Genomic DNA, 14048 nt, shown 5'->3' on the forward strand with positions numbered 1-14048 from the left:
GGGTGCAAAGGAAATAAAACCGTCTTTGTTTATGGCACGCTTTAAAAATGATCGTGAATGGGAGCAAATGAAATAAACTGAAGAAAGACAGTTCACGAATTATGTGAAACGCTGTATTAACCGGACGAAAATCTTGATTGAATTCAAACTTGGCGGATGTGGTAGATCTCTCTCTAGCGAGGGTAGCGATTTTGGCCCACCTGGCTGTAAACATATGCGATTATTATCAAGTAGCGACGAATAATAACTTATATTTTTTATTGAAAATGTTTAATTTTTCCTTTTTGCAATATTTATATAATACTAATTTCATTTTAGTTAGAATATAATTAAAATGTGTATGAATTTTATTTAGCTGTCAAATATTTAAATGTATTTACAGATAAATTTTCGTCCCTTTTTTACACGGTTTTTTGAATGAAATATAGTTCTTTATTTCATCTTACACGGTTTTTTAATAATTTGTAAGTATAAATAATTTAATAACGTGTAAAAAAAAGAGTTGAGTGTACGAACACAAGCGTTAATGAAACTGTACGGGTCATTCCACGCCAATAATAAGATAAGTATTATATAGGTATGTTAAAGAGACCGTTTAAGGTATCATTCTTCAATGCCAATGAAAAGACATTCACTTCTATTACCGAGATTTTTATTAAGACTGAACATTTTTCTTACAGTTTTTACACTTTGATGAAATAAACTTCTCAGTCTAGTAACGAGAAAATCAGTATATCAAATTCTGTAAAGGGTATAAATAACAAATGATATATAATATGAATGGAATTTTACTATCTGCGTAGGCACGGTATAAAAATAATCGACAGACACGTATCAGTGATGAAAGAAATTTCTACCAAAATGGCGCTTTGGTCTTTCATCCATTCACACGCATGTATAAATGGGCTGGTGGAAGGTCAAGAGGGAGCGAACATTAGGGAAAGGAATAGGAAAACTAAAGGGGAATACGGAACGCAAATGAGTCATCTGCGACTCCGAGAAAAGACCGAGATGACTCGCGATGCTTTCAGCGAACACGTTGCATCCGCTTTTACGTACGAGTTGTTTCAAATAATATTGCACAACACAATTGGACGATCCAGCGTTAAAACGATTTTAACCAGAATAATTTTGGTATCTGACACCTAAAGGATTTGTCCACTTTAATCATGGAAAAAATCCATAGTCCCAGAATGATAGAGTCATCCTATAATATGGCTGTTCTAAAAGTATGGTAATTGTTAAAAAAAAAACACTACAATATCACGTTATTCGAATGTTTATTTAATATACATATATTGTTACCTAAAGAAGGTGAAAAGAAAAGCTTCATTCAATATAAAATAAGAAAACAAAATAAAACCATGTCCCCAAATGATACCGTCACTTAATAAATCTCATTATACTGTCCAACACATAAAAAATGTGTAATCTTCAATAGGCCTTTCTTATAGATCATTATATGTTGAATACGAATCTGCACACCGTTTTTTTTCCAAAATGCTAAAAATGCTTCAAGAAAAACTACAAAAACATGTTTGGTATACTCCCGCCTGTTTTGCTGAACTGTTCCATTTCTCTATTGAAAACCGAACAGATTTTGTAACTTTTCTTGACACCTTCCTTAGCAGAAAGGTTTGCTCTATCGCATGCTAGTGTTAGATTTTCTCCTAGTCCTTTAGTTTTTGAAATAAATTCAAATAATTGAAGAATATCAGCAAATATTGGTGCGTTTTCGGTGTCCTTTTTATTTTGATCATTAAATAAACATATTTAAACGTCTACAATATAATAATAATTTACATTATTTTGTTCAAGAGAATTCAGAGAATTGTTTCCTGTCAAAAGCAACTGAATAACCATTACCGTAAAAGCACAAAACACGTTCAAATTTGAAACGCGTAGAGCAGTCTATTTGCGGATTTGATGCATTTATAGCCTATAGGGGCCTGTAAAATACAATAAAAGACAAAACTTTCATCAGATCCAATAAGTTTTTTGGTTTATTTGGAACCAAATATGATACTTGAGAAAAGAAAGACTACATTTGCTCTTCTCTTTATGAATTGCTTTAGAAAATATCATTTTGCATAAAAATCCGCAGTCTAGTTATGAGGTAGGAAGAAAGTTAAATTTGTTGAGCAGTGTTATTAATGCATTTAACACTAGAACTACCGAAGCAGTCAAAACGACTGGTTAGTTATACTCTTATAACAACGATTAAAGTCTTACAACAATGCATTTTCTCAGATCCTTCACAATTTTCGTTGCGATATGAAAATGAAGAAATTAATTTATTTTGAACATTTTCGAAACTTTGTTTTGCTTATCGATCCGATAGAAATGGGTATACCCACGTTTATCCTCGGTAGTTCTAGTGTGAATTAATGTCTATGTTTTAGCTTTCAGAACTAAGAATCCAAACTGACTGATTGTGACATTGTTTATTTAATCAGGGTAACAGAACAGAGGAATTTATAATAAAAACACGTTTCTCTTCAATAAAATGTATTTTCCTTCACTCCCCTGGAAGCAATTTTCAGAGAAACTCGGCTAACTTCGAAAATACTGAATAACACATTCTGTAAAATTTTCGCACGAGTTATCGTTACACTTTTCCTTCTTTCGGATACAATGCATTATGGGGCACGAGTGACCACCGACGATATGAACGGACTCAATATTTTATCTTTATATATGTTTATGATAACGAACGTTCTATCGTGGTCCTCACGGTAAAACATACAAAATTCGTGCGGCAGGCAACGTGTTATGTGAAAAAAAGAGAGAAATTCATTCAGTAAAATGTTTGGTCATTTAACGGTATAGAGATTTAGTATGGACTTTTATTGAACAGAATAGAGGAGGATGAACGCCGAGTTATTGCAAACAGTCACGCTCTTGTCCACCGCGAAATCGTCTACCGACGAGAAGCCTCGTCGTTGTGTTTTTTCAGGTGCTTCATCTTTAACTGGAAGAGGCACTATTCATATGTAAAAACTGCAGCGTGTGCGTACATTTAAAAAAACGAAAACGTTCTTACAGGGAAAAAATGAAGAAAATGCAAAATCTAAACAAAAAGAAGCTCAAGCCATGGCCAGTCGATCCTGGAAATATGAAAATTACTGACAGGAGGCGCACGTGCAAGGTGGCTCCGTTGGAGAAGTAGCCAGGAAGAAGATCGGTGTATGTAACCCGGTAGATTCGCTGCATCCCCAACAAGGCGCGGGTATCCTAGAGGAACTGGGACAATTTCCATCCAGGAAACCCTCATTCTCCGGTGAATCCTCGTTCGAGGGTCTGATGTCTTCATCGTACTCGTAAGGATCATCCTCCTGGGAATCCTGTTGCTCCTGGTCGGAAGTTTCTTCCGATTCCAGGAGCGTGTTTTTCGAACTGGTTCTTTCTTCCTCCGCCAGGATCGGCCGGAAACCCAGGGAGGATCGGGAGGAACGGCTGATTCGTTAGCTGTATTTAGTAGTTACTGACACTTTCCTCCAGGACCTTCTATGTATTTCTAATTCCACTTTATGTCTGATACTAATTCGCCAGATTATAAACTTTTATAATTTACTAATACAGAATGTGTACACAGTTTACAATAATAATTCATACTTCTACGAAATGTATTATTCAATTTTCGTTGGCAATAGTGATTTGTCTGGTGGTTTCATTCAGACGGTGTTCAGTTTTGTGAGATTCACATGTGCAACGTAAATTACGTAAGACCGGAAGTTAGAAAAAATCTATTTTCTCTCATATAAAATCATGATTCAGAAACGAAATATTTGTTATACAGGGTGAACCACGAATCGTGATCGGTAGATATCATTAGATGTGTTCCATCGTACAGAACGAAATGTTTACAAACAGTAGGCAAGAGTTCAACATCGGAACGCGTACAATGGCTTAGCATACTTTGACTCTGTAATATTACAGTTCGAATATTCCTCTAATCTTTTCTCGACCCAGATGAAAAAAAAGTAACACATGTTATGTTATGATACTTACCGAATTCGTCTTGAAATTCTCTAACAGATAGGCGTAAAAAAATTATAGTTGTATTTGCAAAAAAATTTGCTATAATCACGTTATAGCTCTCTTGAAACCATGCTATACCTGATAAAAACATTTTCGATCGGACTGCTAATAACAGAGTAATCTCTACTGATCACGATTCGTGGTTCACCCTGTATATAGCATTATGAAAGAAGAACGAATAAAGTTATACATAGTATTATACAAATCTTTCCCAACATCTATGTAAATACAAATTTTCCTTGTACAAAGTTTTACTTTCTACCTGCCATGAAAAAGGTTATGTATTTAATGATTCTTATTCTGCCGGTTTGTTAGTTTCGAAATCAACGGAAATAATAGAAATTTTAGTCTTTACTAACTTACTTTTACATTTATGGATTTTATCTCATTTCAAATGTATCTTTCTGAACGAGAAACGCATTCTTTTTTCATTATTAACTTTTAAGTTTGAACTGTATTCATACAGATTATGTGCGAAGTAGTATATGTATATAAAATCTGTCAAAGTAATTTTGAAACAGAGTACGTAAGTATTTTCAATAGTGATGTAATAATAACATGCAAAGGCCCTGGAAGTAAATTATGAAATATACTTGGACGATGACTACATTTTTATCAATATTGATAACACGTAATTATGAGTCAACTATAGTTATTCGATTACTATTTACTGCTAATTGTTCACAATGTATTGAATAATGCAACATAAACCAGGAGGTGCGGTTATTCCTGGATTTTCCCTCTTTTAGACAGTGTGTTATATTTTTATGTGAAAATGTACGCAAGAAATACGAGAAATTAATGGAGATACATATTGCGAGGGAAATTTTTTGAGCTCCAATATCTTAGTTTAACCGCTGTTGGCGAACGATAGGCTTTACTGATTTAGTAAAAAGAATATCATTGATAAGTAACATTTCAAATCTGAAGATTACGTGGTACCGCAGAATAATAGGGACAGCCGATACTGAAATGAATTTCTATTCAAATAATTGTTAAAAGTTTGTTCAAAGATGCATTTAGAAGGAATGATGCAGAAGGGTCCAAGTGGGCCTACGCCATCGAAATCGTCCGCCTTCGGAGGGTTAACATATAATGAGCCCTAATAACAACAGGATTCATAGTGTCACAGTGTACATCGACAAATAGTAATACATATCTGTAAACTTTACAAATTAAATAAGGGACAAGAAACTGAAAATATCACTTTCATCTCATTGGATTCAATGTTTAAAACAGTAAAGCTCCATTCTCTGCAACTTTTGCGTAAGATCGATACTCTGAGCGTTTACGTTAACAGAGTTAACACACCCTATGTATGTACTCCCCTTACAAACGTGGCGGTATAACCTGCAAGGGGGACTGCAAAATCACGCAAGACCCTGTGCACACGGGTACCACGCGTTATTTTGCAGCCACATTTTAGTAGTATGTACATTAATTTATATGAAGCAATTCATATGCGACGCAAGTTTCGGCGGCAACTTTGCATCCTGTTTGCGTTAAAAAAAAAAAAAAATGAAATAAATAATATTAATAAATAAAATAAAATACAACCAGAGATGGGCAAACTCATTATCTAGATAAAAAGTTTCAAATAACGAATAAAAGATAAAAATATTCGTATTTTGTCATTTTTAATTGTTTAAACATGATAGGGAACGCGTTAATAAAGAGAATATTTAATAGATAGATTGCTGTGAACGTTGCAATGTGAAACTAGAATTTAAACACAGAGCAATTCTGCCGTTACGTCTTAAGCAGAAACGTTGCAGGTGATTATTGATTTTTCCACAAGCTGAAGCTTGCATAAGAGCATGCCACCGGTATAATAAACCGAGTCGGTGACGCTCATCTTTTACTTATATTAGAAGAGCAAAGATACGAACACACGGCAAACTCTATTCACAGTTACGACGAAATTTACATGTTTCCAATAAACTCTTCGGATCTTCGGGCACTGATTTCGGGCGAGTGTTAATATATGTCGTAGTTCCGATGAGAATTGAGCATAAGAGAAATTATTTTCCCAGGGAACGTAATTGTAACTGTTGTGTAATCGAACTACGTTCTATCACAATTTTGATATGTTGGAATATGGTATTTCTTAATATAATAGTTTTGAGTAAACAGTAAACTCGAATGATTGAAGTAATAATTATTAGATGGATTAAATAATAATTATTATGAAGTACGCGGGACAATATCAAATGAGAATGGTAAACTAAACTAAACTAATGTAATTGTAATGTTTTATACATTTGCATCTAATGATGCGTTGATAGTTTTCGTTTAAGCTTATTTAGGTAGCAATTATAACAATACTACAAAAGTGGAGAAATTATAGAATTTAAGTTATACTTTCGCTTTCGTTCGCAGCATAAACAAACTGCCATTGGCACTCATTCAGCATAATCTGTTGAGTCTTGCAGATGGTCAATAACACTGAACGTCTATTATCTCTTTTTTTTTTTGGAAAGAATGGAGTTCATCGAATTTCTGTTAAGGTGTAACATATTATATAACTTTCAATTCCGGCAATTTCTAAGTGTCAACCAGAATACTTAAGGAATGACGATTTTCCTGTAGCAAAAATGAAGAAAAACTAAGATCGTAAACACGAGATTTATCTCACGAATATACGTGCATTGGTTTAATTTATTTCAGATTGTAGAAACACGCAGACTTGTGGAAGAACTCAATATAATAACGAAAGTGCAGAATTAAAATTTAGACACTGCTACATTCTTTAATAAATCATGGGAATAACTCATTCATACGACTGCTAAGAGACAACTATACTGAATTGTGCGACTGAAAACAATACGTGGCGGAGTGCATTAATCTTGCGAGGTTACATAATGACAATGTACACAGAGAAACAACCTCGAAATTATCTCTCAGCGTTTGTCACAATTCGTTGAACATGCTTCTTGGTTTTGCTTAAAAAATAGCCTTGTATTAATTTTTACTGATTCGAAGGAACTCGTAATGTCGATGTAACACGTGATCGCTCAATGTCACATATTTCATCCGGGAAGTTTATTTTTCCATTCTCCAAAAATATTCCCTCCTACTTACCTGAAATATGTGCATTAAATATTTTCCCGCAAACTGAAAATTGCAACTAAAATAAGAAATAAAAACTAAATTAGAAAAGAGCAATTGTAAATGATTAGAAAATTTCATGGTTGTAAGATAAGAGAATAAAAGCTAATAAAAACATAGGTGAATAATTTCGGGAAATGTCTGAAAATAAAGAATGAATAATCTAAAACTATACTCTTTTTAATTTTCTTTTAAAATGATCATAAATGAAAAACATGTATTTCTTTCCTCCTTTCAATGGGCCAGTTTTATTACGGGTATTTATTCAAACAATCTATGTCTGCCATACAATATTTATAATATCAACAAAAAAATGTTAAAGTGTGAAACGTAAATATTTTTCGGAAGATGTAGTTATGACCGTTACTCATAATATGTTCTCTGTATGAATCATGCATTTACTAGTTATAAAGTGTTAAGAATGTTTTGCATAAAGGTCGTGCGCTTCTCAGCAGAAAAGAAAAAAAAGAGGAATAAAAACACTCGAGGTATGGGTTAAAGACTGCGGCTTTTAAAAATGGCGTCCCGTTGCAAAGGTTACGCAGTGACGTAGCTGAGAACCGGGGCACGATTCATAGTTACTATTTGCTTGATGGCAGATACCAATAATTCATGACAGGTTGTTAGATCAAATGGCCTTAAAAAATTTTGTTTAATTTCTGTTAAGTTTTTCGATAATCAGTAATAGAAAATCATCGTCCAAGTATACTTAATGATAACAAAATACTTGTTTGAAAAAGACATCAAAATATCGCCAACGAAGATACATACGAGAAACACGATAATTACGTACACTAATCAATATCATTAAAATAGCGACAATTTTGGAGTAAATACTTACCATTCAACACGCTAGTTTTTACGCCTCTGACGTCAGAGGATTCACCGGGTATATTTCACTACTTTCATTATATTCATTGACTTGAACAATCAATTATACACGTAAACACCAATTGACACAGAGACTGATCATTCACGCACAACTATCAACGAAATGATTGCTTTTTATTTCGTTAGAGAACATGGAGGAAACGTGAAACGACACACACGACAGAATTATTACGGCGCCATGTCGTGTAGCTGTCAGAAGCAAGCTGCGCGCGCAACATGCGTATTGCCGCGACAGAGGGAAATTCAAACACATACTCATAGAAATATTTCACCATAATATGAAAGACAACATTATCTAGTGTACATACAGTAATGTCAAGTTGTAAAGCTTTGCATAATATATAAACGAGAATAAGTGTTCTTAAGATTTCTAAAGGCTATAGCTGAATAAGGTGGTTACATGTGCCCCTAAATCAAATTCAACTTGTGATGGCTCATTTGAACAGCTAATTAAAAAAACCTATGTGTGCCAAGTTTCAGCTTTATATCTCGCCGGAGGGAGGATAGTAATGAGCAAAAATCAAAGATCACGTTTTTGTCCAATTTCTGAAACAGAGACTTCAAAATTTGTTCAGACTTAAAATTAAAAATTCGAGCCGTGAAAATAAAAAAAAAAACGCAAAATAATGCTGAAAAATGACAATTTCGCGGCGAAGCAAATGCAGAAATACATCATTTTTACAGTAAGTAGATATTGTTATTACTAGACTGCGGATCTTTATGCAAATGCATATTTTTATAGGAAATAAGTAAAAAAATAGAACCAAGACAAAAATTGGTTTTGTCACTAAGGACTTCAAATATGCATTTTTTTGCATATTTCATATGTTTTTAAACGCATATGCAAAAGTATACTGCATATTTCATTTATGTATAGTTCATTTACGTAAAGTTGCCGTAGTATCAGTATAGTACGGTAATTAAATATATTTGATTTTTAATTTAAAAATTAGTGTTTTAAACAGTAAACGAGATGCCGACAGTAAGAAAAAGTCGACGTACATTACTTCACGACTGGATTGATGGAATAGGAAATACCAGTTGTGTGGAATGGAGTATCTGCGCAGTGGAAAATATGTGACAAAGTGATTCATTGTAATAGAAAATCACAACTGACCCAAAATGTCGAACAATACCGTAATTGACAAAATATTTGATAAGAGAAACGGTGACATAAACAGCGATCTAAAATCATTTGTATGTATAATTCCGGTTAAAATTTTTTTTAATTATTCTTAAGACATTTGTCAGTACATATTAATCATTGTCATATAGTTAGGAGTTATAAAAATAAATAATTAGCAAAGAAAAAAAATGAGCTTGAGGAGGGCACGAGGCTACGTTCAAAAATGACTTTATGTACTCGCTATGCTATCGGCGCTGATGAGAAAACGGTCGATAATTTAGTTAGAATATAACGCGTTTGTGTCTTTTGTCCCATCTTTTGCATGTGTCTGTTTTACCGATTACAAGACAATTAAATTCTAATATTACAATAGAATTATCAAACCACTTTGTCAAAACGACTTCACTGTTATTACAAGCAACATTCTCAGTATATTCTCGTGGTAGTTTTTTTTTTTAAGGAGGTTTTACAAGATGAATTGAAGTTTCATATTTTAATTTAAATTGGTGTTTTACGTAAAGCAAAATGAAAGATGAAAGAAGTAAAGCCATTCTCGTAGATATCTTTTTTTGTAGAATACACAGAGAGACTCGATATCTTCGTACTTCGCCCAATCACGAACGAGAGTTGATAAGTAGGATCGTTAATGAGATAAAATGAGTGTTGGATCCGCATTATAATGAGACAAACCAATTGTAAATTTAATTAAAGCAGACTTGGTCTCTCTAAAAATATGATTGCGTACTTCTTTCAGTTTTCTTATTTCCTTTGGGCAATGAAATAAATTTTTTAATCCAGTTGGATTGTCATCTGTATTGTAGTACCGTCATTTTAGGCGTACTTGAAATTAAATAGTGTTAAGAGAGCGTAGCTGTAAGGGGAAGAAGGTAATAAAAAAGAAACCGAGGGTTGGCAGAGACGAATGCCAATCTTACGAAAATTTCAATTTCGGATTCTGATATTTTTAACTATCTCAATGTAATACTTGGATATTAAGGAACAAGAAGTCGCAAAGAAAAAAAAATTAAGTTGTTTAAAACTTGTTTTTTTTAGCGATTTGTGCGCACACTTTGCGCGACCTATTCTTTGAATTAAAGTATTTTATATTTACATCCAAAAAACTATATCATTTATATCATGATATTGTACATATATGTGACTACTGACTACCATTCAGAAATTTAGAATTCGACGAATAGTTTTGAAAATTTTACCTTTTAAAAAAAGATTTACGTTTTTGTTCATATAGCAAAACATCCAAAGAGTTCCAAAAAACCATCTACACCACGTTAATCCCCAAAGTTTGTACTTTAAGAAACTATAAAAATGTTCTGCTTTAACCTGCGGTCTTGTGAATAAATGGAAAGAGTTTTCATCTGATAACTCGATTTCTTTCCCATTTATTTAATACGCTTGTTGAATTTATGTTTCACACAATTTTTACAATTTCGTTATTGTAAAAACTATATGGAATGATTCAGACGAATTTACATTTTATCTATCAGTCTTTTGATGTCAGACATGTTATCCTAACAATAACATTAGTTCTTTTCTGAGCTACCACATATTTACCACAATGGAAAATCTCAGGTTCAATTATTTAACAAGAAAAATGACAGAAAAAGTATACATCTTTTAATATATTATTTAAACAAATGATTTAAAAAAAAATTATTTAGACGGTTGAATTCCTCATTCAAAAACACACAATTTGAGAAAAATTGATACAGATACGATTAGTCGTTTAGAAGAAAATTGAATGTCCAGAGATTTATCCGTTTCGATGACGATGCTTCGGCGACATTTTTTCTTAAAAAAAAAAGGGTGGTGGGCAAAAAGCGAAGTTGTTGTGATAGAGTCAGAATACAGAGTTGTCGTAGGGTAGAGAGTTGAAAATCAGAGTTGTTAGAATAGTCATTTCTTGTTAGTTATAGTGATAGTTGTATATAATTTAATTGCCATTGATTTGGTATAATCATAGTTCTGTCAAATATATTATTTAAATCTAATCCCACAGTATTGTAAAATATTATATAATCATAGGCAGATTTCGTACGTAATGGCATATGTAGGTATTTAAAAACTCAATGAGATAAAAGCTTGTAGTCATGATTAATGAACCCTTTGTTTTGTTTGTAATTAAGTAAAATTGATTCTTCTCTAGGATAAGCTTTTGTAGAAGGTTTGCAAAAATATAAATTCACATGAATATTCGTCGTTTATTTATGATATACAGTACTGAAAGTTAAAACTTGTCACTCGATAGATTTAAGTGCAACGGTTTAATGTTTATTTAGGGCCTATCTAATGATATTAGTATGAACTGAGTTAAATAGCTTATCTTTGTTAATCTATTCAGCAGGTGGGTCACCTGATGTATTTAATACAAACCTTGTAAGCAACATCCCAATTATCTTAATTAAACTTGCAAAGGAATTTCGGACACGCACGTTTATGAAATTTTAGGAAACAGGAAGGTGTTGGTTAAATTTATTAATCCTTTTGCACTTATGATGACTACAGCCGCTCAATTTTGGATTTTATACAGAACGAATGGTTGGTATGCTCACTTTCTCAATTGTATAATTTATAAAAGGGATAACAATGATTTCTTTTGTGAAATATATAGATACAGTTAATGGAACCTACATAGTGTGTTTGTAAATGAATACGGCGACACCCATTGATGTAGCCGCACCCAGTACTATATCCGTACGTTAACTCACAAATGTGGTAGCTGAAATGTTTGATAAAGAAGTTCGTCCCGAATTATGTCGACGAATCTTACGATATAATGATTTTCATGGCAGAGTACCACGAAGGAAGCTGTATATTAATACAGAGATTCCATAGTTACGTGTAAATATTCAGTGTATTCATTGAGATCAGTTGTTTATTAACATTTGTGCATTTTGCAATATTGACCTCTCCAACTCTAAAAAGAGCTTCTGTTTTCTGACAGCGTTATAAAAGTTAAAAATGCACTGATTGGAGATTATAGAAAAGCTTAAAATAGAAACGTGCTATCCAAACTAATTCTAACTTATCGACAAGATACACAGTGCATGAAGTTGATAGTGAGAATGGTCATGAAAAAATTACATTAGCAAATATGGATTTAAGTACAACTTTTTATCACTTTGTAATACAGTCGCGTGTGAGTTCAAAGGAACAGTGCTCAAAATTAATAATAATAAAGTGTTCCGTCGTAGACTAGGAACGACAGCCATAAACTCAGACGATACCGTTAACTTTCATTATTTTACTTCCTTTGTATATTCATTTTAGATTTCTTCGACGCCGGCCACTTTTAATTTAGATTTCGCTAATACAAAAGAATAATATACAAAAGAGCCGAACATTTGGTCTACAAGTCCGCCGCATGCGCATGGTAACTTGGGGCAATACAACCACAAAGTTTGTGGCACAAACCCTACCGTTGGGAGAGTCGAAATTTCATGGCGGTCAAGTCGTTTCGCCCTGAAGGAGAGGTTTTCCACCTCCACGTCGCTTGGAAAAACTCAAGAATTTGCCTTCCCCTGCAGGGCATAACTAATTAGGATGCGAATTTTGGTAACGCTTTCGGCAACCTCAAAGAAGCGCGACGCCACACGAAACTCCTTGATGTAATGTTACACTACCGTCAATTTGCCATAAGAATTCCCACTATTACTATATCATCGTTTGTAGAAATTACTATTTCAAATAGACCATAAAGTGGTTTTGGTCATACGTCACGTTATCATGAGAAGGACCGGTACTGACCAAACCTAAATTCTATTTTTTAATTTGCAACTCACGCTCCAACTGTATCTGTTGTTTCTCTTATTCAACCCTTTCACTGCAGTGTGTTCCGAGATTAAACGTGTTCACTATGCGTGAATCCAGACAGTTGCTACTTTAAACATTTGATTTTATATCTAGTATTGCAGTATACATTCTATACTTTCAGTTGATAGCAATATTTCACGTACATTAACGTACATTCTCCATAAATTACAATCCCATTTCTAGAATTTCACTTTAGTAAACGACTGACTATACAGAGAGCGTTGTAATTATATACGAGCTTCAAAGCGAACAGATTGATGCCCGTTGAAAATCAATATGGTCCATTTGAAAAGAGTTTAACCGTTGCTTCATTTCGTCGTGAATAATTCAGACAATCAAGTAGCAAGGATTGCCTATTTCAACCCAATTCCCACTTTGGGAGCTGAGACCGTCGCGTCGCCTTATTCATAGCGTGACCCGCTCGCTCCCAATTATTTTTATCCAACAGCATAAGAGCAAACGTCAAAATAATCGATAATTTACGGTATTAATATCCTACCTCGATTAAGAAGCATCGTTCTAATGACCCTGATATAAATCTTGCCGTGTTTCGTCTTGGCAACGTGGAACAAAAAATCCGAAACGGCTCCGTCCCCCTCGTGAATATCCACTTCCGCGAGAACTTCCTTCAGGGTCTCCACTCGTTCCTCCGGCGTGCTCTCTTCGTTCGAGGCCAATTTAGCATCTAGACCATCGACGACGCTGAAATTCTCCCCGAATTCCGGAGGACTGTCTATCCGTGCCTTTTTCGAGGATTCAGTATCAAAGAGACCGGACGAATCGAGGCCCGCGTAAGAAACGTCCAGAGCCAAACTCGTGAACGTCGGTGTTCGCGGAGAACTGGTCTCGAATCGCCAAGAATGGTTCTCAAAACTTTTCAAGTTCCAGGCACTTTTCGATTCCCGGCTCGCCATACATCTTCCTTCCTTCTCATCGGCCATTTTCGAGAAATCATTCGGACTCCCTTCTGTTCCCCAAACGTTCCGACCGGACTGTTTATCCGGTATTCCTAATAAATGTCCAAATCCGTACGCCCTGGGAAATGTTTCGT

At 34.1% G+C, this 14048-nt stretch overlaps 1 protein-coding gene across 3 annotated transcripts in view; it reads right to left on the minus strand.

Annotated features, from left to right (window-relative positions):
- Window positions 1–14048, minus strand: part of LOC107189798 (trafficking kinesin-binding protein milt) — a 46923-nt gene that overhangs the window by 9894 nt on the left and 22981 nt on the right. Inside the window, exon 1 of one of the 3 annotated variants that reach the window (XM_015578464.1) lies at window positions 13497–13860. The exons of 1 other annotated variant lie outside the window; for it this stretch is intronic. In XM_015578464.1, coding sequence (XP_015433950.1) covers window positions 13497–13512 — 16 coding nt within the window. In that variant the 5' untranslated portion in view covers window positions 13513–13860. Of the gene's footprint in view, window positions 1–3130; window positions 3456–13496; window positions 13861–14048 lie in introns of those variants that run through there. One more of the 3 variants, XM_015578465.1, reaches the window with a different exon arrangement.

This window comes from Dufourea novaeangliae, unplaced genomic scaffold (assembly GCF_001272555.1).
Source record: "Dufourea novaeangliae isolate 0120121106 unplaced genomic scaffold, ASM127255v1 scaffold162, whole genome shotgun sequence".
NCBI lineage: Eukaryota > Metazoa > Arthropoda > Insecta > Hymenoptera > Halictidae > Dufourea > Dufourea novaeangliae.